Source organism: Rhinolophus sinicus, chromosome 14, assembly GCF_057876585.1.
Source record: "Rhinolophus sinicus isolate RSI-liver-muscle chromosome 14, RSI-T2T, whole genome shotgun sequence".
Lineage (NCBI taxonomy): Eukaryota > Metazoa > Chordata > Mammalia > Chiroptera > Rhinolophidae > Rhinolophus > Rhinolophus sinicus.
In genome coordinates, this window is record NC_142514.1 from 19,995,049 (window position 1) to 20,018,537 (window position 23,489).

Below are 23,489 nucleotides of genomic sequence, written 5' to 3' on the forward strand. Positions count from 1 at the left end.
TCAATAAGTATTGGTTCCCTTTTCACTAACCCAATTTACCTAGAACCACAAGGAGTTTTATTTCTTTGCTGTTTTTATTTTTAAAATCATATTTTGAAAGGATAATTCATTAACTGATTCAAATTATATACAGTGAAATCTTTCCATCTCTTCTCCGTCTAGTTTCCTTCGCCAAAGCCAATCAATGTCATCAGGTTTTGAAACGTCCTTTCAGACGTATTTTACACATATAAAGCAAGTAGTAGCGTACTATACATACAGTTCTGTACTTAGTATATTTTTGAAATCATAAGAGTACAAAAGGAGCTTCCTCAGCACTATTTTTATGGCTCATAATATGCCATTTTATACACAGTAATTTATTAAATCAGTGCCCTGGTGAAGGACATTGAGATAAGTTCAAACTTTTTGTTATGACTGTTGCAATGAGTAACTTTGTATATACGTATATGTAGAATCTATTCCTAGAAGTAGGATAGTTGGGTCAAAGGGTGTGGGCAAATGTGGTTTTGATAGATATCGCTTAATTCTCCATAGATACCTGTTTCTCCACCTCCTCCTCAATACCATGTTATCAAACTTTATGATCTTTGTTAATCTGATAGCTGCAAAATGGTATCTTGGGTAGCGTACGTTGAGGTTATATGATTTTGAGTGGAGTGAGCCTCATTTCGTGTTTAAGAAACACTTATATTTTACTTTCTGTGTCTATATCTCTTGCCCATTTTTCTTATCGATTCATAGGAACTCACATAATAGGGAAATCAGTTCTTTGTCAAATGAGTTGCAAATATTTTTTCCCAGTTTGGTGACTTTTGACTTTGCCTAGTGTTTTTTGCTATGTGAAAACATTAGATGTTTATGGCGTCGAATTTATCCGTCCTTAATTTTTCTTTGATTCTGGATTTTGTGCTGTAGCTTGAAAGGCCTTCCTCACTCTGAGGTGTTTCTGTTGTTGTTTTTAAAAATACCTCCCATGGTTTGTTGTTACTTTTAGGGCTTATTTTTATATTGCAATATTTGATCCATTTGGAAATTAGTAGTAAAGTGTGAGGATCATAATATTCTTAAGAACTAGCACTAACCTTGGTTGTCATATGATTTGCTCAGATGGGAAAGAGCCCCACAGAGGGAAAATGCCTGTCTCCAAATTCCTCCTCTGGAATTCCCTAACTCAGGGAGTGGCACCTCCAACCAGCAAGGTGCCAAAGTTGAACCTTCAACTACGAATATTCACAAATCTATTCACTTCACTCCCACTTATAAGCTACTTCAGTCCTTTTCATATTCACATCGGGGCTTTTTAAGCGTGCTGTTCCCTGATTGGAATATAGCTGGATCCTTCTTATTCAGGCCTCAGACTTTCCTTGTCCACCTTATCTCAAGTAGCCCCTTTCACTATATCACTGCATTTTTTTTAAAAAGCACTTACCACGCTCTATAATTCATCTATTTATTTACTCACTTGTTCACTATCTTTTCCTCCACTAGAATGTAAGTTGCTTTGTATCAGAGGCCGTACTTTTTGTCTCCTGCTGTATCCCTAGCACTTACGACAGTGCTTTTCAAATAATGCGTGTTCAAAATATTTACTGAATGAATAAGTGAATAATCTGGACTACTTCAGTGGCCTCCTGATTTCTCCCTTTTTTTCCCCATGCCTCTCCATGAAATATAGATGCAAGGAAATTTGAACTCTCATTTAATTGACACATTAATTATCATTGCACAAAATCAAGGAGTCCTGAGAAAAGAGGGCACTCAAGGCCAACTGTGGGGCCAAAAGACTTGGGACTGACTGGTATGGTGACCAGACAGGGTCAGGGCACCTGGTGTCTGGTGCCAGGCCTGCTGCCTGCTCTGACCTCGAGCAACTCACCTCAACTGACCTTGAGCAGGTGACGTGGTGATATTAAAACCTCAATGATACAGGGAAATTGTAAAAATCAAATGAAGATGCATGTATAAGTGCTTGTACACTGCAAAGGGTTAGGGACATACGGAAAGCTTTCTTCCCTTTCAGAGGATGCCAATGTCTTCTTCCCACTTATCTTCCCAGGATTTTCCTGCCTTTAGATGCAGGCAGATGCTGTGCCAGGACTGAGGGACTGAGTCCCTCTTCACCATCTCTAGTTGCTCTGGCTGGGCCCAGTGTCCTACCTAGGGCATGGCACTTGCCAATAAGCATGGGGTGGGTACTGCCGAGAGCTTCCAAGGCACGAAGACAGGGACGCCTGACACACATAGGTTGATGCAAGAACCTTTTTTCTTCTGGGCCTCAGTGTTTCCCTTAGGAAAGCAGGTTTAATTATCTCTCCTCCCAAGACAAAAAGATAGTCATCAATACTATGGCAGTGGCTGTAGGTAGTCGCAGGGTGGATGCTCCCAGAAGACAGCAGGGCGAGCCAGAGTCTCTTAGCCTCAGGACTCCAGGTGTGCCCGAGCTTTCCTGTAGGAGGTAATGCCTGTTTGTCTTCTTTTAGTCTCTCGGAGACAAAGCTTCCTCCTTTAGCCATTAAAAAGGATATTGTTTACTTAGTATGCCAGAAGAGCTATCCCAACCCCACAGAGATTATTCAGCCTGAACATTAAAAACAATCTCCTATACTCGTAAAGTATGGGAGAGACAATCCTTTTTTAAGTCAGATTCTCTTTTGATGTTTCTGTCTCAGTCTCCTTTCCTCTGCTGGCCTCTTAAATATTGCTAATCCCTATGTTGGTCTTCAACATTTAGGGAGATTTTACTTATCTGCAATTCAGAAGCCTGGGAATTTCTGTTTTTTTTTGTTTTGTTTTTCTTTAGTGCCTTCCTGCTCCAAATTGTCCCCCAACCAGCTGCCAGCGGTGATTTTTCCAAAGCACAGTTTTGATCTTCTGGCTCAGAAATTGTTTGTTCCCACTGCCAATGGAATAAAGTCCACATTCCTTAGCTGGGAATCACAAACTGCCACAATTCACTTTTTCAGCTTCATATTGATTGACTTGATGTCAATATAAATTAAATCATAGAATATGTATTAGTTATGATTAGGTTCAGAGAAAGGCCAAACATTAGGGGGTTAAACAACATAGAAGCTTATTTCTTAAGTAAAATTTATTTCTCAAGTCCCGTGGTGGGCTGTCGGGGCTTCTGGGTGTCAGGGACCCAGGCTCCTGAGATCTCATTGCTGTTCCTTTCTTAACACAGTCCAAGATGGCCATGCAAATTCCAGGAATACTGTTTGCATCCCAGCCAGGAGGAAGGTGGCAGGGGAAGAAAAAGTACAGGATAGATGCCAGCTCATCTATAGGAATCTTAGAGATTCCTAAGAAACTGATACCTACCACCTCTGCTCACATCACAAGGGACAGACCTTGTCTGCTGCAAGGGTGGCACGGAAAGCAGTGTTTATTCCTTACGATGTACCCAACTAAAAGTCATCAGTTTTAATTCTTTGGAAGAAAATGGGTATTGGGGGAAAATGAGAAGATTCAAACATAAATGTCCTGCCTCTATAACTTTGCTTAATCTGGTCCTTTATAGTCTGTAATGCTTGTCTCTCTTCCCTGAGAAAACAATAATCATCCATTAAAGCCCGGCCTGAATGTCACCTCCAGGCCCCTAGTGGTACCGTGTCAGGACATTTTGCAGAGCCCTCCACATGGTCTCTAACCATGGACCTTCTTCCTGTCTGCCTCCTCTGAGTCTGTACCAGGGCCGTGCGCCTTCTCCATGGCTGCAGGCTCATCACTCCCATCAAGCACAACTCTGTGGACTTCCCCAGAAGAACCTAATCTTAGCTGTCACACCTGTCGCCTTTGGGGAGCCCCCTCCACTCCCTCTCAGGCTTTTCTCACTGGCCCACACTGGCCATCTGTACAAATCATCTGTCCCACTAACCTTGAGACTAGAGGATGGGGGATGGGAGGGACTTGGGTGAACTGGGGCTGATCCTGTGCCCAGGTGTACAAGGTGGCAAATCTTATCCAGAGGGCACCTGCTGACCTTCCCCAACCCCAGGCTGAAACCAAGTCCTTTCTCCAAGGACACAAGATGCTCCCAAAGGCAAGAGGGTTATGACGGGAGCCTGTGTACGTGTTGGTGTGCAACTAAACCTGAATGTACCCTGGCCTTCCGGGCCAGTTTGTCCACCGCTCTCCACTGCTTAACACCCCAAGTGCCTCCCCTGATCTTGAGGGTAAGTCCTGACTTTGTGACCGTTCCTGCTCTGGCCCCTGCCCACCGTTCCCACCTCAGTCTTCACATTTCCACCACGTCTTAAGCAGCGGCTATGCTCACCTACGGGAAGTTCCCCGAGTGCCAGGCTCTCTCGGGACTCCAAACTCTCACATGGGCTGTTGGCTTTGCTTGGTCCACCTTTCCCTGCTAGGCCTTCGAGATTTGCTGTGACCACACTTCCGCAGGGAAGCCTTCCTTAAACTCTCAGGCAGAGCTGCAGTGTCCCCTCAGCCTGGGGAACACCTCTGGATCTGTCCTTAGTATACCGTAAAGGTCAATCCCCTGCACGAGGCTCAGCAACTAGAGACTAGAGGGCCAGCCCAAATTTCTCACGGGCACCCGTAGTCTCAAGCACCCAGTAAGGCACCCAGTAAGCACTCCTGAACGAGGCTCTTGAGCTAAGGGCCAGAGGGCCAGGGGATAAGGGAGACATCCCAAAGTCTCTAGTTCTTTGCTTTGGATGAGTGAAGCAACATCAAAGTCATATAATGTCGAACTCTCCTCTCAGGTAGTGGGTAGAGGACAGTGATGCTGCTAAATATCCTACAATGCACAGGTCAGCTCCCTCAACAAAGAATTTTCCAGCCCCAAATGCTGTAGTGCCATTGATGAGAAACCCTACATTAAACCAGTAGTCCCACAATAGTTACCATAGTGACCAGTGCGCCTCAGAAGACACGGGTGAGGTGGTGAGAGAGCGTAACTGAGGTCTTCTCCAAAGTCATATAATGTCGAACTCTCCTCTGAATGAAGCTACATTGTCCAGGGCCCACTTTTAAGCCTCACCTCAGGCAGGCAGCAACGCCAGACCGTATTTCCTGGGTTCCTCAGCCTGGCTCCCCCATGCAGCTGATCCCCCCCACCCTGGACGAAGCTGCACACCACCTGAGAATGAGTCAAACCTTCTTTGTTTGAAGGTTCTCCTCTGTGGCCTTGGATGGCTTGAGGGCAGGGATCGTGTCTCACTGGCTTTTGTACCTGCCAGGCCCACTCGGTTGCTGTCAGGGTATCAGGAAATGATTGCTCAGGGACAAATGGAGGACAGGCAAGGAGTGGGGGGCGCTTCTTAGTCCTGGGACATGGCAGGTGCACAGTGATGGTCCCTCCCAACAGGGATGACTTCTACTGGTTTTTGTTTTCAGGAAGTTCAGACTTTATTAGATACCCCGAGGCTGGCCCTAGGAAAAGCCGTGGCTCGCTTCACAGCTCTCCTAGTGAAAACTGACGGTGAGGAGAGGCGCAGCCTGGGGAAGGATGCGGGCCCTGCCGGAGGGGCCAGGACCATCCTGCTGATCCGTTTCCCCTCCCGCTTCGCTCTGGCTCCTTAGGGGTTATCACATGGTGAAAATCTGCTTTGAAGACACGAAGGGCTGCATTGAGGTTTCCAAGGCGTGTTGGTAGTCCTGCAGGGGGACCTCGGAGCAGGCGGGGGCTGTAAGCTGGCCTCGGCGGATGAGATCACACAGTGTGAAGATCAGCTCCTTGAACTGGTCTGTAGGAGGTTGGAGGAAGTCAGACGGGAGCAGCAGGAGGGCTTGGCAAGATGGCACCAGTGTCTCCCCTGCCGGCAGGAGCTGGTGCTGAACTCCAGGAAGGCCTCAAGAGCCCAGGGCTTGGCCACAGATAGGGTGGCTGTGGAGGCAGCCTGATTCTCCCACCTGTGTTCAGGACAGCGAGGGCCAGGATGGGGACAGAGGAACATGGGGAGCGGCCCGAGGAGCTGATGGGCAGGCAGAGTGGTGGCTAAAATGGCTCAGACCCACAGAATCTGACTGGGGTGTAACCTGGAGTCCTGAATGCGGGAGGGGCAGGATTACTGTGAGGCAGGGAAGCCAGAAGAGGCCCAGGAGGGAGGTGGGTGTGCCTGGCACAGCAACTGATGTGGAACAAATGAGCTTTGCTCAGGAAAAGGAGCTCTCCTTTCCATGGGGGCCCAAGACTCCCTGAGAAGCCCACGAGGTGAGGCCACCAGCATCGTCTCCCACTAAGGACCCAGTGTGGTACAGGGAGACGAGAAGTGAAGGCCTTAGCTGGGAAGTGCTTTTTCATAGACATCAATTAACTCGACATTCAAACCTAATCATATCCCCTGCTTAAAACACTTCAATGGCTCCCTAATTGCCTTTAAAATAGGGTCTAAAAACCTTTTGTAATCTGGTCACAACCAGTCTGTCTGGCTTCCCACTGTCTCTGACGGGCTTTCACACATGCTATTTTTTCTGCTTGAAACACCTCATTCACGACACCCCTTTCCTCCCCTGCACTTTGATAACTCCACGTTATTCTTCAGTCTCAGCTAGGGGGAAGGGGGTGTCACTCTCTGGGGAGCCAGTCCTCCAGGAGAGGAAGAACAGTGTACTGGCTCAGGTTCTGGAGTCAGAAAGACTAGCTGTTCACATCCTGGCTGCACTACTCCCTGGGTGGGGTGACTCTGGCCCAGCTACTTAACTACTCTGAACCTCAGTTTCTTTCTCTGTCAAAAAGGGCTAACAATACTTTAAACTCTTACGACATTTACTGAGGCAGAGGTGAAGTAACTTGTCTAGGTCCAACAGCGAGGCTAGGCAGAACCCATAACCATGGGTGGCGGAGGCAGGACTGGAACCCAGGCAGGCTGGATCCAGCATTTGCTCTCCTTGCTTGGCCATTTCCCACGGCAGTCTCCCCACTGTTGGCTGCTCAGGACGGGCAGTGTCTACCTTGTTCAATGCTGTGCCCTCAAGGACTGGCCCACTTTAGTCCAGTAACTATATGCTGACTGTAGCTGTAGTTAGAGGCTGTTTTCCTCTATCCTGTGGTGGGGCTGGGGCTCTAGTCACCTCTGCAGGGCTCAGGGTGGCTGGTCACTTCAGCAGTAGGCAGTGACCTCTTGTATGACCCTTGGTAATGGGGCTATCACCCACTCACCTAGACTGTGGTCCTTCTTCCACTGGGACATCCAAAAGCCCCGAAGTTTGAGGTCCTTAAAAATGAGTAGGCTCTGTGGACACAGGAAGGACATACTGGGGCTCTGAGGGCAAGAACGTCAGACACCACTTAAGGTGCACATTCCTCCCGCAGGGAAGGGCAGTGCCTGAGGTTAGACCACTGTGGTGTCCGGGCCCCTGCCTCCCCCAAGCTTACCACAGGAGCTGTGACGGGCTGCTTGGCCATCCCCCCGTAGGTCACCATGGTTCCTCCAGGCCTGAAGAGTCAGAGAGAACAGAGTGGGTGCAGGCAGAATCGGAGCCCTTCTGGAACCCACCACAGCGCTTCTATTACAACCCTGGAACCTAAACCTTGCTTTCAGAATCCCTGGGAAGGGTCCAAAAACACAGATTCCTAGGTCCAACCCCAGACCTAATGAACCAGGAGGCAAGGATCTATATTGAAAAGAACAATCCCCGTCCAGACAACCTGGACGTTTAGGCAAAGCCTAACCACCCAGTCAGGCTTTGATGAGGGGTTGCAAAGAAGCGGGCTCTGCCGAGAAAAGCTCAAGGCCCAAGTTCGGTCCGACTGTACTCCACTTGTAGGTGTGCACCTAGGGGCGTGGCAGGGGCATGGGTCCCCGTGGCTCTCCTCTACATGCATGCAGAGGGTCAGTGAGAGGAAGTAGCTGCAGGCAGGAATGGTGTGGCGGGCGTAGAGGAAGAAGGCGACTGTCCTCTCGCTGCAAGAGGGGCCTTGCCGGGACCTGCTGCCTGAAACCCACACACACCCTGGCAAACAGGAGAGAGGCTCATATGAATTTTAAAATCTAATAAGTTTCACATGCTCGACTTGCCCTGTGTTCCCCTCCCCTCCCTACTACCTGGATATTTTTGGAGTTCATTGATCAGGGATGAGAGTGCAGACCTTGTAAACTACAAAATGGAAGTGGCTGTGCAAGGCAGGTAACTTTTTCTCTGAGGCTGGTGGGTGGTTTGGTCTTAATTTCCCTTCAACCGCCACCTGTTCCAGAAAGTAGCTCCTGGGGAGATGAAGCCCTCCCTCCCTGTACCCCACTGCACTTCATCTAATCAGAATCATTAACATTTACTGGGTGTTTACTACCGTGTTTCCCTGAAAATAAGACCTAACCGGAAAATAAGTCCTAGATGATTTTTCAGGATGACATCCCCTGAACATAAGCCCTAATGTGTCTTTTGGAGCAAAAATTAATGTAAGACCTGGTCTTATTTTCGGGGAAACACGGTATGTGCCCGACACAGGTCTGAGCACTTTACATGCAAAGGCTCAGTGAATCCTCATTGTAACCCCAAGGAAGCATTTAATTACCCTCATTTTGCAGAGGAGAAAATTGAAGCCCATCTCTCATTTGTATAGCAATTTATGCATCACCTCAGTGTTCCTCAGACTAAACGTCTGAGGCAGAAAGGGTTTCTATCCCCCCACTTTACAGGCAAAGAGACTGAGGCCTGGATAGTTTTTCATGCACTGCCTAACTTTTCAAAGTTCCGCAGCTAGTAAGTAGCAGAGCTGGGACTGGAACCCGGCCTTTCTGACTCCAATGCCTACGCTGTAACCACCGCACAAGTTTCCTCCTACAAGTGACATGGGGACTGCCCTGGAGGCTGCTGGGAGGAGGGCTGAGGAGGTGTGCTCACAATAACTCAGGGACAAGCCTGGTTCTGCCGCTTCCTAGACCTTGGGAGGTAATTAGCCAATCTGGGCCTCGTACAAACAGGGATAGGAACGTATAGGTGGTTGAGGGAGGGGTAAACCAAGCACTCTGCACAGAGTCCGGTGCACGGTAAACACTCAGTGATTGATGTCACGACTCTCCGACCACCTGACCCATCTTCCCTTCTAGCCTGAGCGCTAGAGGGTTCCCACCGTGCCTTGGCCATCTCTGAATCACGTAGCTAGAGAGTGCTAGCAAATATGTGTTAACGAATGCTGTGTAGAAATGGGCGTCCAGCTTTAGCTGGGAATGTTCTTGCAGGTGTCCTTCAGCTCGAGAAGTTCATAGTAAAGGAAAGAAGAATGGAAGGACATGCACTGTTACCATTGCCAACAGTGCTTATCCCCCTCGGTGGTGGGATGATAGGTAACTTCGGTTCTTTAAGTTTTCCTTTGTACTTTGATATGCTTTCAAAATGTTTTGTAATAAGCACACGTTACCTCTAGTATTAGATCTGGTTTTAAAAGCTCATAAAAAATCTAAAAACTAATAAGCTAGGACTAAGTGACGTTTTAAGATGCCCCTAGGTTATGAATCCTTAATCAATGTCCTCTCACAGAGCCAGCAGTCTACTTCTGGGGTCTGTTGGACAAATAAAGCCAGATGGGCCTCTCAGTCACCTATAAAGGAGGTGGCTGAGAAAGGAAGTGCCCAGATGACTATGACGTGACTGGTCCCAGCTTCCTACTCAGGGTCGTGCTGACCTGGCCTTGGCGCGCATTGGCCATTGGGACCGGTCATTTGGTGGTCCTTCTAGCTAAAGAACTGGAGAGCACCGGCGCACAGGACCTGCAGGGTCGAGTGACTTACGCTAAGTGCCGTAGCAGCTCTGTGGAGCTTTTCCCACCGACACAGTTGAGAGCAAGCCGCGGCTGGGGCACGTCCTGAAAAACAAGGAACCTACAGTGAGGGAGCGATCACTCTGTGGGGTTTGAAGCTGCAACAAACAGCACCTCCCTGGCCCACATGCTGTGTCGGAGGAGGGAGTGAGAAAACATATATTCATACTTTCCAACTCCCTTTTTTCTATGCCCCAAAAGAGCCTTTTCTTTACCCACCTAATCCTGTTACCTGTTTTGGGGTTTTGTTCAAAACTCCCCTCCTCTGGGAAGGAATAGACAAAGGTCATCTACAGTCCGTTTCGAAGAACTTCATTTCCCCGAGTGTGCCTCTTCTCAGCACTTAGAACTCCGTTTATATCAGATGTGCTGATCTACTGCTTCAGAAATGTTCTCAAGAAGCGTGTGTATTTGGTCCCTCCAGAGGTCAGTGAAAAGAGGCTGTGCTTTGGTCACTTACTAGGTGTACTAGAGGTTCTGGTTACTGAGAGGTTTTGGAAGGTTATGAGGTGCTGAGTTTGGAGAGACCTGGGGCCAGCCCTGACTCCCCACTTATAACTGTGTCAAATAGTTTACCTTTTCTGAATCTTGGTTTTCTGATCTATAAAATAGATAGCACCTACTTTGCATGCAGAGTTTTGTGGGATTATCAGATAAAATATAAGATAACGTGCCTAGGAAATGTTACTGTATTTTGCCGTGTATAATGCACACTTTTTTGCCCAAATTTGTGAGGGAAAAATAAGGATGCACATTATACATGGGTAGTATTAACTCTGTATCTATATAAATGTTTTTAATTATTTTATTTTGCTTATGAATTAAAAGTGTAACTCTAGAAATCAATAACGATATCCATATGCAAAATAATACCCTGGAATACGATAATCCGTTTTGTTGAACTTACGATGAACTTGCAACGACAAGAGTTCTTGGCCTTCTATGATACGTAAATACCATAAATTTGTTACCAGTACATAAAATTTCTTGTACCATAATATGTTAAAAACTAAATGCTAAAATTCCTTTACAATACAAAAACAAGTACCTAAAAATAAACAAATAAATATTTGAATTAAAAAATTAAAATGGAAGTTTTTCCCTGAACGTTTGGGCCAAAAACGTGGGTGCACATTATACATGGGAGTGCATTATACATGGCAAAACATGGCACTTTTTCTTTCCCCTCTCTGTGCCTCAGTTTCCTCAGATCCTGTCCCAGCTCTGAGATGCGCATTGGCTGTGTGGGTGATTGGCCCATCACAACTATTCAAAACTGCCACTCATACAGGGTTTCCTCACCCCTGTCTTCTCTCCTGCCTCACTCAGGGCATCTGGGTACTTGATGCATGCTGTCCCCTGGCTGTGGGGTGGGCTTTAGCCTCCCATTAAGAGATGAAGGGAGGATGTGAAGAGGAACACTTGGGTGAGTCCCGAGCTTTTCTAGTTCAAGTCAACTTTCTTCAGGGAGGTGAGCACGGAATGGGGTTGCAATGTCCCTCATCCTAGGTACCTTAAAGAAGTTTTTCATCTCAGGCTTTCTTAGTTCTTCTTCTGTGATAACATGCTCAGCCCCCAGATTCTTCAGCCTGTCAGTCAGCTTCTGGAGGTCAGGTCTGGAAATCAAACAGTCCCTGGTCACATCTGCTCACTTTCTCCACCGAAGAGTTTGCTAGGACCACTTTGCCACAGCTGTGAGAATGTGAGTTTCTCTTTGGGGGAAGCCAGGCCTCAAGCAGGGGCTGGCCACTCAGTTTGATAATACGCCAGCATCTCTTGGCCTCAGTTTCCTCATTGGCATGAGAGAGCTAGACCGGGTGATTTTTACAGCTCCTCCAAGTTCAAGGATGCTAGAAACCATCTGTGCCCAGGGAAAAGTCATTTCACTTCCTGACTTCTTCTACTGAAATGACAAACACCACTTCCCTTCTGCCCCCCTCTCTTTTCAAAGGGCTCCTGAGAGTGTTGTGCAAACACACTCCAGCCCAGGAGTGGCTCTGGGCCTCTTTGGCCAAGGCGGACAATACTTTTGTTAGCACAACTGAGGAGACGGAGAACTGAAGCGAGTATCAGTTCTCCTAAGACTGGACTTCCAAGACAGACACGGCCACACTAGTGGACAATGAGGCTTAGGAAAACTGGAAGATATGAGGGAAAGAAAGTAAGTCAGGAAACTGAGTCTCTTAATGACTTGCTGCGTCTCCCTGAGCAAGTGCTTCCTTTCTCTGAAAGTTCACTTTCCTCATTTGTAAAACAGAGATGATAAACCTGCCCCATCTCCTTCAATCTGTATTCAGTGCACTTCAAAGTACCACACAAAATGCAAGGGAAAGGGGTCCCTGGTTAGACAGTTCACAGCAAGAATAATACAGCTTAAAACGCTCCCACGGAGGAACTGTGCTTGTGAAAACATGGGGTTATCACAAGTCGAGAGTTTCAAAAACTCGTAGTGTCTCCGCCTCCTTTCTGCCCCCTTTACATTTCAAAAATTCACTCATCCTACTGCCAAAAGCCACCTGGACTTCATTTCTTGGGGCTGACTCATCCGTGAGCAAGTTGCGTCCTGCCCAGAGAGGAGGCCAGCTTAGACGAGGGAGCCATCTGGTGGAGACTCTGGGATGCGAGTTGGAAAGGCCCAAGCACTGCTCTGGCCTTTGGCCTCCCCACGCACCTGTCACGGACCACATTGATGGTCCTCAGGCCCAGAGCAGCGGCGATCTGGATGACTGCTTGCCCCACTCCACTGTTGGATGCATTCTGGATGACAGTATCCCCTGTGGAGCCAGGAAGAGACCCGAGTCAGGCCCCGGAGACTTGAAATAGCTCAAGGGCTTCCAGCGTGACATCCTGTTATATAAGGCAAAAGAGGGCATGCTCAGACTCTAAGGGGACGCGGGACGGGGCTGCTGAGACCTTGGAGTGTTGCTCACTCTTCTCCCAATGACCCCAAACTTCTACAACACCCACAGTGCCTCCTAAAACTCAGCAACTCAGAGTCTGTACTGGACGTAATTTAGACCCTGCTGTATATCCTTCATCAGCTTCCAATTTTTATGTCATCGTGTCTCTGCTTAGGTTATATCTCTGGCGTGCAATGCGTTTCTCTTTTTCTCTCTCCGTGTTGAAATCCTGTACATCCTTTGAAGCGTAGCAGTGTGGCTTCCTTCATGAAGCCTTCCCAGATTCTCCCCTCCATGTATGCCCACAGCACTCTGCAGGCGTCTCTATCAATATACGTGCTCTGCCTAATTTTATAGTTGGTTGCATATCAGTCCATTTGTATCAAGAGCTTGCAGCTTCTTGAGGGGAAGGCCATGCCGTCTTTTCCCTCTGCACTGCTTAATAAAGGCGCAGTGCCTTGTGATGGGATGAGAGCCGTACTGGAGAAACTGGCAGCCCCCGGAACAGTCCTACAGGTAGTGTGTGGTCTAAGCCCAGGCTTTCACTTTAGTCAATGGGAGAGCCAGTGAGGCATGTTTGGAAAAATGTGGGCTCTGCAATGAGATGGACCTGCTTCACCACTGACTGTAGCTGAATGAGACGGGGCAAGTCACGGCCTCTTTGAACTGCCGTCTCCTCCCCATAAAACAGGGGTGCTATGAGCACCAGTCAGGATGCTCCTGATTACTCAATGCCTTCGTGTCCAAGAAGGTGCTCTGAGAAATGCTACATAGGTTTTAAAAGGCAGCAGGGTCTGGTGCTAGAAACAGAGGACTTCCTGAAAGAAGAACGCCTGTTCTCCTTAGCTGGGGTCAGCATATAGGTTATATACTCATTATGGGTTATAAAATCAAGGTAGTGGGTTGCAAGTAGCATTGTTTTTTTTGTTTTTTTTTTAGTTAAAATCGAGGAAAATAGAATACAAAATAGCAGAGTGCATCACACATAGTAAGGGTAAATACTGTTCCATGAAACTTTGCTTTCCACTATATAATACATACAGAGGGTGCCAAAAAATGTACGCACACTTTAAGAAAGGAAAAAACTATTAAAATTGTAATACTCAATATATACCAATAACAAAAGATGAATACAAGTCATGTGTATACATTTTTTTGGCACCCCCAGTATGTATACATGTATATATATATATATATATTCATATATGTCCATGTACTGGATTTCAAGGTAAGTGTAATTCTCACTGTGAGTCAAGGTTCTAAGTTTAACATTGATCTAACCTAGGCCACAGCAGCCCCAAGGAGGAAAGTGGAGAGACGCCCTGTGGGCGCCTGAGGTGGTGTCAGAATGCTGTGATGTGTCTACCACAGCGGGGGCCCAAATCAGGGGTGGCCTGAAGGGATGAGACGCAGGTGACCAAAGTGTCTGCTGCACTAAGACTCGAGCCAGTATTCCTGGTCACACCTGCTGGCTTTCTCCACTGAAGGTTGCTAGGACTGGTCTGCCACAGCTGTGAGAATCAGCATTTCTCTTTGCGGGATGCTGGGACGGGTTTTCAGGCAGCCTTGGGCAGCACTGGCCACCTAAGTTTATCAGATTCCAACGTCTCTTGGCCTCAGTTTCCTCATCGGCATGACAGAGCTGGCCTGGGTGACTTCCCTGGCCTTACCAGCTTGTAGATACACAGAGTGTGCAGGGTAACCCTCCCGCAAAGGGGCCTGCGAGTCGGTGGGTTTGCTGGGTAATTCTGAGGTGGGTTCTACGAGGGCTGTTAGAGGGCCACCCCAGCAGGACTGAGCCGCGGTCTCCCACAGCAGTCCCCAGCTTCCTGGCTTCTCCTTCTTCCCCGTCTTACTTGCCCACTCCCTCACTCCTGCTTCCTGGGATCACCCCCACACCCAGCAAATTGTCCTCCAGTCCATGTCTCAGGCTGTGCTTTCAGGGACCCCCAAATAAAACACCTGGTTTTGTCATTTCTGTGCTAAGTAATCTCATGCAAATAACTTACCTCTCTGGACATGCATTTCCTCACTTGCAAAAAGGAAGACTAATAAAAGCAGTGGTTACCGCTTTGTATGCCAGGCCCCCTGCTAAGCGTTACACTGCAGTGCTTCAGCTAATCCTCAGAACTCCTTAGTCTCCATTTTACGGATGAAAAACCTGATGATTTGGGAGGTCACCTCATACAGTTCGTGAAAGGTGAAGCTGGACTTCAGACCCAGGTTGTTAGCCTGGGGCTTGAGCTCTCAACCAGTATCAATCTAATTGCACAGCTTTGACGATTTAATGGGGTAATGTGTGTAAAGGCACTTATGTGAACTGGAAAGTGCTACATAAACGCTGAGTGGAATTACTAACAGTAAGTTCAGCATTTTATTGAAAACACGGGGACTGTGTCTGTCTTGTTTGGCTTCGTATCCCCAGGGCTTAGCACAGCTTGATGGTTTTTTTGCTGAATGACAGAATTCCATCCCCAGCTCTAGGAATGTGGCCCTTCAGCGGTTTTCCAGGGTGCACTCCTCATGGGGTTTCAGCATGTTTTCTAGGAAACAAGCTAACATCTTTCTAAGCAAAAGCAACAACAACACACTCACCCAGGTTAGGGGCCCGTCTTCCTTTGCACTAAGTTCCCATGGCCTCAGGGCCAGGATTTGGGTCATACCCCAGTCGGAGCCCCTGGCCTGCTCCTCCTACCTGGCCGCAGCTGCTCAAAGTCCATCAACATCCTGTAGGCCGTGCAAGGGTTGACACCCAGGGTGGCAGCACTCTGAAGAGGGATGTCACTCGGGACTGCCATCAGTTCTTCCTCGCTGAACACAGCCTCGGCCCGCCAGGTTCCTGAGTTGGAGAGGAGTCCAGGGCAGTGAGGAAGGACCGCGTTCCACACTCAACCCCAATCCACCCTCCTCAGCAAATGGGCATCGAGGACAGCAGACTTCAAACAATGCTTAGAGAAACAAAATCTTGAAGTCCTTGTGAACGTCTTTGAGACCACAGGATAATTAAGTAAGGCAGATTTTTGTTATTCCCATGTTAGCTGCCATTAGATGTAGCACATGTCACCCAGCAGGTGGCTAAGGATCTCAAACTATTGGACTCTGAGGGTAGGACAGTAACATCACCACCAGGGCAGGAGAAGCTGAGAGAGCCCACATTTCCCTACTCGGTCCTCATTCTTCTCACCTAGGCCAGGTTGACTTGGGGTGAGATTATGGAAAAAAGCATGAAAGTAGAAGTTGAAGGTCTAGGTGTGGGACCTGGTTTTGTTAATCTGCTAGTTTGAGCAAATGCCTAAGTCACTGAGTTTTGGTTACTCTAATACATAAATGACACTGGCAAAGAAGAGCTGACTGGCCTCAATCAAGAGCTGTTGCACAAACCAAGTGAGATAAGGGAAATGAAAAGATCTTGTAAACTGTTAGAAATGATCATTAACCCCCAGCCCACATCCCAGTTCTAAACAAGAGAATCATAAAATGTCAGTACTGAGAAGGCCCTTAAGAGTATAGAGTTTAACCCCCTCATTCAACAGGGCAGGAAAGTGAGGAGGTGACTTGCCCAAAGCTACCTGGCTCCCCTGTGCTGCCTCTCTTCCTCCTACAGACACCTGTCCTGCACCTACTGTGAGCCCGGCACTTGCACAACACAGACACTTTCATGGAGCTTTCATTCTAGTGGAGTAAAACAGGTGAGAAACCAACAAGCAAATACAATAATTATAAATTATAAATAGGGAGAGGAACAGTGGAGAGAATTACTTTAGATGGGAGTCAGGGAGGTATCAGGCTAAGAGTTAAAGGATAGAGATGCTAGCTGCTCAAAGAACATTCTAGGCAGAGGAGAAAGCATATCCAGAGACTCTGAGGCAGGGCAGATGTAAGAATGGAACTGGAAGAATACACACTGGAGGGCAGAGGGTGATGGGAAGAGGGATTTGAGATTTGGTTGATATGTCAACGGCTAGATGAGTGTTATATGGAAGTTCATGATCTTGACCCATAGGAATCATGACTTACATTGTAACTCAGTATATATACATATATGAATATGTATTATCTCAGAAGCCAAATTTTCATGGAACAATATTTACCCTACCCTCTTATTCTTTCTTCTAGTATGCTTGATGTTAGTAAAAAAAAAAAAAAAAAAAAAAAGAAAGAAAATAAAAAAGTTTGCAACTCACTAGATCTCACTAGATTGATTTAGCAAATGGGTCACAACATGCAGTCTGAAAAACACAGGGCTCAGGGTCAGGGCAGGGAGAATGCATTTTATTTTAGTGAGCGGGAAGCTTCTAATGAGCTTTAAGAGAAGTCTGAGGCAATCGGATTTATGCTTTAAGATCATGTTGTTGTGTGGAAAAGATGGTGGGGTGACGAGGGGCAGAGTGGAAATGGAGAGGCCCAGTCAGGAGGCTTTTGGAGGGGCTGAGCTGTAAGATGATGGTTGCTTAGACCAAGACTTCAGCAGTGGGGATGAAGAAAAGTAGATGGATTTGAGTTATGTTTTGAAGGTAGAATCAACAGGGTTGATGAGCATTGGGTGACGGGTGGCAGGTCCTCACCTAAGCAAGCAGGATCCTGTATAAAGCAGACGGGAAGAGGACAGACCTTGGAATCCCATGCTTCTTTAAGCCCTGGCTCTGCCAGGTACTCGCTAGGTCACCTCAGGGAAACTACCTGTAGCTTTGTGGGCATTGAGCCAGTGCCTGGTGGCTGTGATGTCTCAGGGCCCTTGGCACTTCCAAAGCTCTCGAATGTGTGCACTCACTATCCAGTTGCTGGGGTTGTAACAGTACCCTGGAGCTGCATTGCCAGGGGAGCAGGGGGAGTTAGGGGCAGTCTAGGTGACGACTAATTGTGCTGCAGGAGGGAGAAACTATGTGGTTAAGGACCGGGAGTTGGGGATGAGAGGCAGGAACACTCTTTATTAACGGCTGTGTTAATCTCAGAGTACTTCTGTGGCTGAGGAAATAAGAGGCTGAAAAACTGAGGGATTCCTTTGGAATCCAGGAGGTGCCTTGGCGTTTTCTGCGCTTCACCCAGCCTGGTTTTCAAATCTTCATCACCCTCTTTATAATCATCACCCCCTTCATCCTTGCCTTCATCTTCGCCAACACTTACTGTACTCTGTGCCAAAGGCCTGGTGTATGGCTTTTATGCATGAAATCAAGAGTGTCTTTTAACGCCCCTGAATAGCATGACAATGGGAATCCTGCCCTTGATACAGATTTCTGGGGCTTGGCAGTCCCTAATCCTCTTCTGGAGAGGACCTGGGTGGGAGGGGGCAGCACCTTTGGTGAGCCCCAGGATCTTTCAGGGCTTTAAATTAGAAACCCTGACTTGGAGTTGGAAAGACCTGCTTAAAAACCCAGCTCTGCCACCCACTAGTGGTGTGACTTCAAATTCTCACTTCGCCTTTTTTGAGTTTCATTTTTCCGGATCTATGAAAGGCAGAGAATAACACTCATGTCGTAGTGTGATTAAATGCGATGCCATTTGCAGACTGTCATTGTGCCCAGTACGCAGCAGGTGTGTAACACCCCTTGGTTCCTTTTACTGATCCTAAGTCCCACGCCCTAGCTCTGAGCACGGTCATTTCTCGTGCATGTGCAACTGACCTATAACCATCTCCATCTGCTAATGCAGGGTCAGCAAACTACAGTCCATGGGCCAAGTCTGGCCCACCAGATTTGATTTTTGTAAATGAAGTTGTATTGGAATATAGCCGTGCTCACTTTTTATGTATTGTTTATGGCTACTTACAACAACAAAGTTGAGTAGAGGCAGTCTGGCCTGCAAAGCCTACAATATTTACTAATTGGCCCTTTAAGAAAAAAGTTTGCTGACCCATGATCTAATGCACACAGAAATTCAGTGTTTGTAAAGATCGCTGCATGTATTCCCTCGGTTGAGCTGCTATGAGTTGGTTGAGGTATGTGAGGTGACTATTGGCTCCATCTTACAGATCAGTAAACTGTGACTGAAATAAGGTCATACCAGGGAAGTGGAAGGAGAACCTGCATCTGAGTCCCAGGCCAGTGCTTTCTCCTGCCCCGTGTTGCCTCAGAAGGGTTTTAAGTGTTTCTAATGAGAAAGCCAATTGGCATTCTCTGGTCCAGTCTCCATTGGGACTGATTAGTTGGAAAAAGCTGGTTATGGGCACAGCAACAGCTGGGCAGCTCAGTACCATGAAAAATGACCACGATCTGCCCAGTTGAGGACTTATCTGCTTAATGATTGCCACTCTTACTAAACTACAGTCTTCACGAAAATACCATGTCTGTTCACTGCTGTATGCTACCATGTTTCCCCGAAAATAAGACCTGTCCCGAAAATAAGCCCCAGTTAAGATCGTCAGCCAGATGGAAGCATTTACGGTGTTTCCCCGAAAATAAGACCTAGCCAGACCATCAGCTCTAATGTATCTTTTGGATCAAAAATTAATACAAGACCCGGTCTTATATTACGTTTCATAAGACCCGGTCTTATATTATAGTAAAGTAACACCAGGTCTTATATTAATTTTTGCTCCAAAAGACGCATTAGAGCTGATGGTCCGGCTAGGTCTTAGTTTTGGGGAAACACGGTAGTATGTTATGACGATATTCCAGAAGAAGATGACATGACTGTATTTGAATAAATGTAGATTTTTGTACATGAAAAAATAAGACATCCCCTGAAAATACGCCTTAATGCGTCTTTTGGAGCAAAAATTATACGACCTGGTCTTATTTTTGGGGAAATATGGTATAAGACCTGGTCTTATTTTCAGGGAAACACGGTAGAGCCCAGCACATTGCAGATGCTTACAAAATGTTTACTGAATAAACTGAGTTAATTATAGTCCCGACGATTATAAAATCCTCATCCTCTCCTACTGGCACCTGGTTTGAAAGACGCACCTTTTCTCCAGGGAGAAATCCCAATTCTGGCTAATCCTACCACCACCACCAGCCATGCAATTACCCATACACCTGGCAGATGTCCTCTATTCTTCTCCCCAAATCTAATTACCAAGTCCTGTTACTTGAGCTCTTAAATCCAACTGTCTTCTCCAGTCCTATGGAACAGTCTTGTTCAGACACTGTGTCTTGTTCAGAACGGTTCTGAAGCCTGAACTGTTCAGCCACCTCCTTAGGGGTTTCCTGTCTCCACCCTCCACCTTTCCAGAGCATTCTCTGCACTGCACAAATCTGATCAAATCATTCTCCTTCTTAGCTCTTCACCAGGCCCCCTGTGAGCAGGGATGTGAGCCCCCCATGACTGGGCGCCAGCCTATGTCTCCAGCCTCACCTTGCTTCTCTCCCGTCGCTCCTGACTCAGCCACACTGAGCTACCTGCAGTTCTGATGGTGCTGTGCCTTCCCCCATCACCAGACCTTTGCACGAGCTGTACTTCCTGCCTGGGAAGCCCTTCCTCACCCAGCCCACTAGCTGTGCTTCTACTCAGTCTTCCGGACGGAGTTCAAGCATCACTTCTCTGGGAAGCTTTCCTAATGCTTCCCGAGATTGGGGACTCTTGCCTTTGCGTCCATCCTGTGATTATAACACTTACTATATTGCATTATATTAAGTATTGTTTTCCCACTCCCAGCTGAGAGCACTTTGCGGGCAGACTGCCTGACCTGTCAGGTGTGTCCTTCGCTCAACACGGGGGCTGGCCCAAAGCACCAGTCAGTAGCCAGTGAATCCTTGTAGCTCTCAATTCGCTCGCACAGCTAGGCTCTTTCACTGCCACGTGGCTGTAAGAGAAGGTAGAGCCATTCTTGGCAGCTTTCCTGATCTCAGAGAAGCAAAGAACTTCCTTCTACGTAGACTTCTGGTACTGTTTTTTCCTGTCTGATACCTTTTTCTCTCTAGACTACTCCTTCCTAACTTCTGGGGCTATCAACCACAGGGCCCCACTCTCTATACCACAGCGGTGGCAAAAGATTCAACTAGACAATTGGAGTGGCCCAACCCCCTCCCTCTGGCGACTGGTTCATGGATGGATGGGCAAGGACCCAGGTAGGGTTGGTTAGAGCCATTCTGGGGGTGGATATGGTTGTGCTGAACAGGTTGTGAGGACGTACTCATTTGTTTGTTTTCAGGATGATGTAAACCTCAGGCTGCTGGCGAGCATCTATGAAAGGTATATAACAGAGTGGGTTTGAATCTTAGCTCCACCACTTATTGGCTGGGCGACCTTGGGTAAATTGCGTACTCCTTTACATTTACTGTTGTCTCATCTGCAAAATGGGATTAATAATAGTATCTATCGCATACTGTGGGAATTATTGAGTTAAATACTTAAAGGTGCTTAAAACAGTGCCTGGTGCAAAGGGAGTAGTCAATAAATATTTGTTGCTATTACTATGTCACTATGTGGGCAGATCCCACGTGAGAACTAGGAAGAACAAGAGAAAGACGGAGCTCTGATATCACTGGGGTTCGCGGATGCAGCTCTGCCTGAAGCTTTCCATCTCTTGCACTTCCCAGTTCCACAAACCAATTAATTTCTTTTTTTTTGTAAAGCAAGTTTGAGTTGACTGTAAGTTATTACCCATAACTGTGTAAGGGTCCTCACACTAGGGTGTAGCAGGAAAAACAGAGGAGACAAGAGTCTGGTGAGCTCTCTTTTAGTGTGCGGCGTAAGTTTGGGCAAGGCCTCCTTTTTAAGCGTCAGTTCCTCATAGATCCAAAAGGGATGGATAATGTCTGCCTTGCTTCTCTCTCGTGGCTGCTGTCAGGCTCCAGCTGTACAATTTCTTATGTCTCAAAAACCATCAAGGGTAAAATAACAAAATTCACCAATGACTCCTTACCATATAGCAAAGAAGACCCTAACTCTTAGCTTGGCTTTTGCGGGGCCTCCCCCCTGTGGCCCCACTACCTTTGTGACCTTCTTGATCACTTATGCAATCCTCTCCCGTGTGCACCTCGAGGCTCTGCCGGGGCTACACTGGATTTTCCACCATTTCCCAAACTCACCTTTGGGTCTTTGCTCATTTTGTTTCCTCCAAATGCAATGATTTTGGACTCCTCTCCACCTAACACAGTTCATCCTTTAAATGTCTGTTCCAATGAGCCTCCTCCAGGAAGCCCTGATCCTTTCCCAGCTTCCTGTGAGCTTGTAGCTCTCCTTTTATTGGCGTTATTGGTTTGGAGATTTCTTCAATTGGATCTTAACCTCCTGGAGGGCAGGGGCTGTCCTATTTCTGTCCCTCACTATAGCTTACAGCAGATTTAGGGTGGAAGGGATTCAGAGAATCACAGCTCCCATCAACACGGGCCCAAGGAGATGAGAGGGCAGGTAATCACCTCTCGAGTGAAAGAAACAGAAATTCTGCTCTCCTTGTTCAGCTCCCATTTCTCCTGGAGGTAGGTATGTGGACTTAACAATAAAGCCTGCATTGCTTAGTTATTAGTTACACTGAACCAATGAGCAAACATTTACAGTGTGGGTGAAATAGGATCTGGAACAACGAAAGGCTGCAGACAGCTGGAGAAACTCACCCAAACCAGCATTTGCGGGAATCACCCAGTCTCCTGGCTTCAACCCAGTCACATTGCTGCCCACTGCTACCACCTGTCCAACACCTTCGTTCCCTCCAACAGCAGGCAGCTTGGGAAGGAGGCCGTAATTTCCTAAGGGAGAAGAGCACACAGGGTCATCCAGCGAAGCTTGGACAGTGAAGACATGGCTGTTGGAGTCAGACTGACGTCTGATCTGGGTTCTGCTTTTGACCAGCTGTGTTACTAACCAATCTCTCTGAGCTTCAGTTTGATTGATAAAGGGGGTAATACTTTTTGGCATTCATGGTTATGAGGAAGATTAGATAAGGTAATGTATGAAATGAGCCCAGCACATCGCACGCACGTCACTATGGTTGGTTTACTCCCCACTGCAATCCTCCTAACTCTGGAAAAGCCTCACAATCCAGGGAGAGGAGGCCAGAGGGAGCTCACACAACCTGCAGTCTCTCATCTGGAGAACAGCAGCTGTTAATCACAGGAATTTCACACCCACATCTGAGGAATTAAAATGAGGAGGTGGCTAAGCAAAAAAGCCACTTAACATAAGCCACGCAAACCAAGGTTACCTTGGATCATATTGATATCAGATGGATTGATAGGGGCCGCCAGCATCTTCACATGGACGTCGGATCCACCCACAGCAGTGAGCTCCAGGTTCTTCAGTCTAAGCACAAAGCCAAAGAGAGATGTTAATGTCACCCTGGCTAGACAGGGCATCTTTTGCTCAAATCATCTCTCCAAAGTAGGTCAGACAGCAACATTTTTGAGCTCCCAATTGTGTGCCCAGGAATTCGGATTCTGGTAGAAAAGGGAAAGGTGCTGTTAGGAATTAGCACAAGACACAGATTAACTCTGTCATTACCTGCAAGTGGAAAATCCCTAGTGACCTCGCAACACCGCTGCCCGCTCAAGGACAGAAAATTGTTAAGAACTTCCGTTAGACTGGATTAGCCTTACGTTTTCCAAAAGTTGCTTATCAGAATCACCTGGTATGTTCTCTAATATAGAGTCTCAGGGCCCAGCTCTGAACTGCTGAACTAGAGCTCCAGAGAGGGGCACCCCAAGTACTTCTTAGGAACAAGCACAACTGGGAAACCTGGCCTTGGTCATTTGTTCTCCCCCTTCCCCCCCCTCACAATATACATAGGGGAGAGGAGACATTTCCGTTAGTTGCAGAGGGGGTGAGGGAAGTAGAGATGGCCTATATAGTTCAGAAACAAATTCCTGGATGATTGTGGTTCACCCCCTGGAGTGATGTCCCTTTCAGAGGACTCTGGTCTGTCAGAAAGGATGCTGGACAGAGAGCTGAGCGTCTCAGGTGTGAAGCCCCACCATGTGATGGCTGTG

General features: G+C 47.3%; 1 protein-coding gene across 4 annotated transcripts in view; it reads right to left on the reverse strand.

Annotated features, from left to right (window-relative positions):
- Positions 1-1,685: 1,685 nt before the first annotated feature.
- MECR (mitochondrial trans-2-enoyl-CoA reductase) overlaps positions 1,686-23,489 on the reverse strand; it is a 33,207-nt gene continuing 11,403 nt past the window's right edge. For 3 of the 4 annotated variants that reach the window (XM_088790801.1, XM_088790802.1, XM_088790803.1), the window contains exons 2-10: positions 22,709-22,806; positions 22,122-22,253; positions 15,320-15,463; positions 12,396-12,498; positions 11,238-11,340; positions 9,696-9,769; positions 7,343-7,403; positions 7,127-7,199; positions 1,686-5,711 (exon numbers count right to left, since the gene is read on the reverse strand). In XM_088790801.1, coding sequence (XP_088646927.1) covers positions 5,554-5,711; positions 7,127-7,199; positions 7,343-7,403; positions 9,696-9,769; positions 11,238-11,340; positions 12,396-12,498; positions 15,320-15,463; positions 22,122-22,253; positions 22,709-22,806 — 946 coding nt within the window. In that variant the 3' untranslated portion in view covers positions 1,686-5,553. The remainder of the gene's footprint in view (positions 5,712-7,126; positions 7,200-7,342; positions 7,404-9,695; positions 9,770-11,237; positions 11,341-12,395; positions 12,499-15,319; positions 15,464-22,121; positions 22,254-22,708; positions 22,807-23,489) is intronic. The other variant, XR_016018595.1, reaches the window with a different exon arrangement.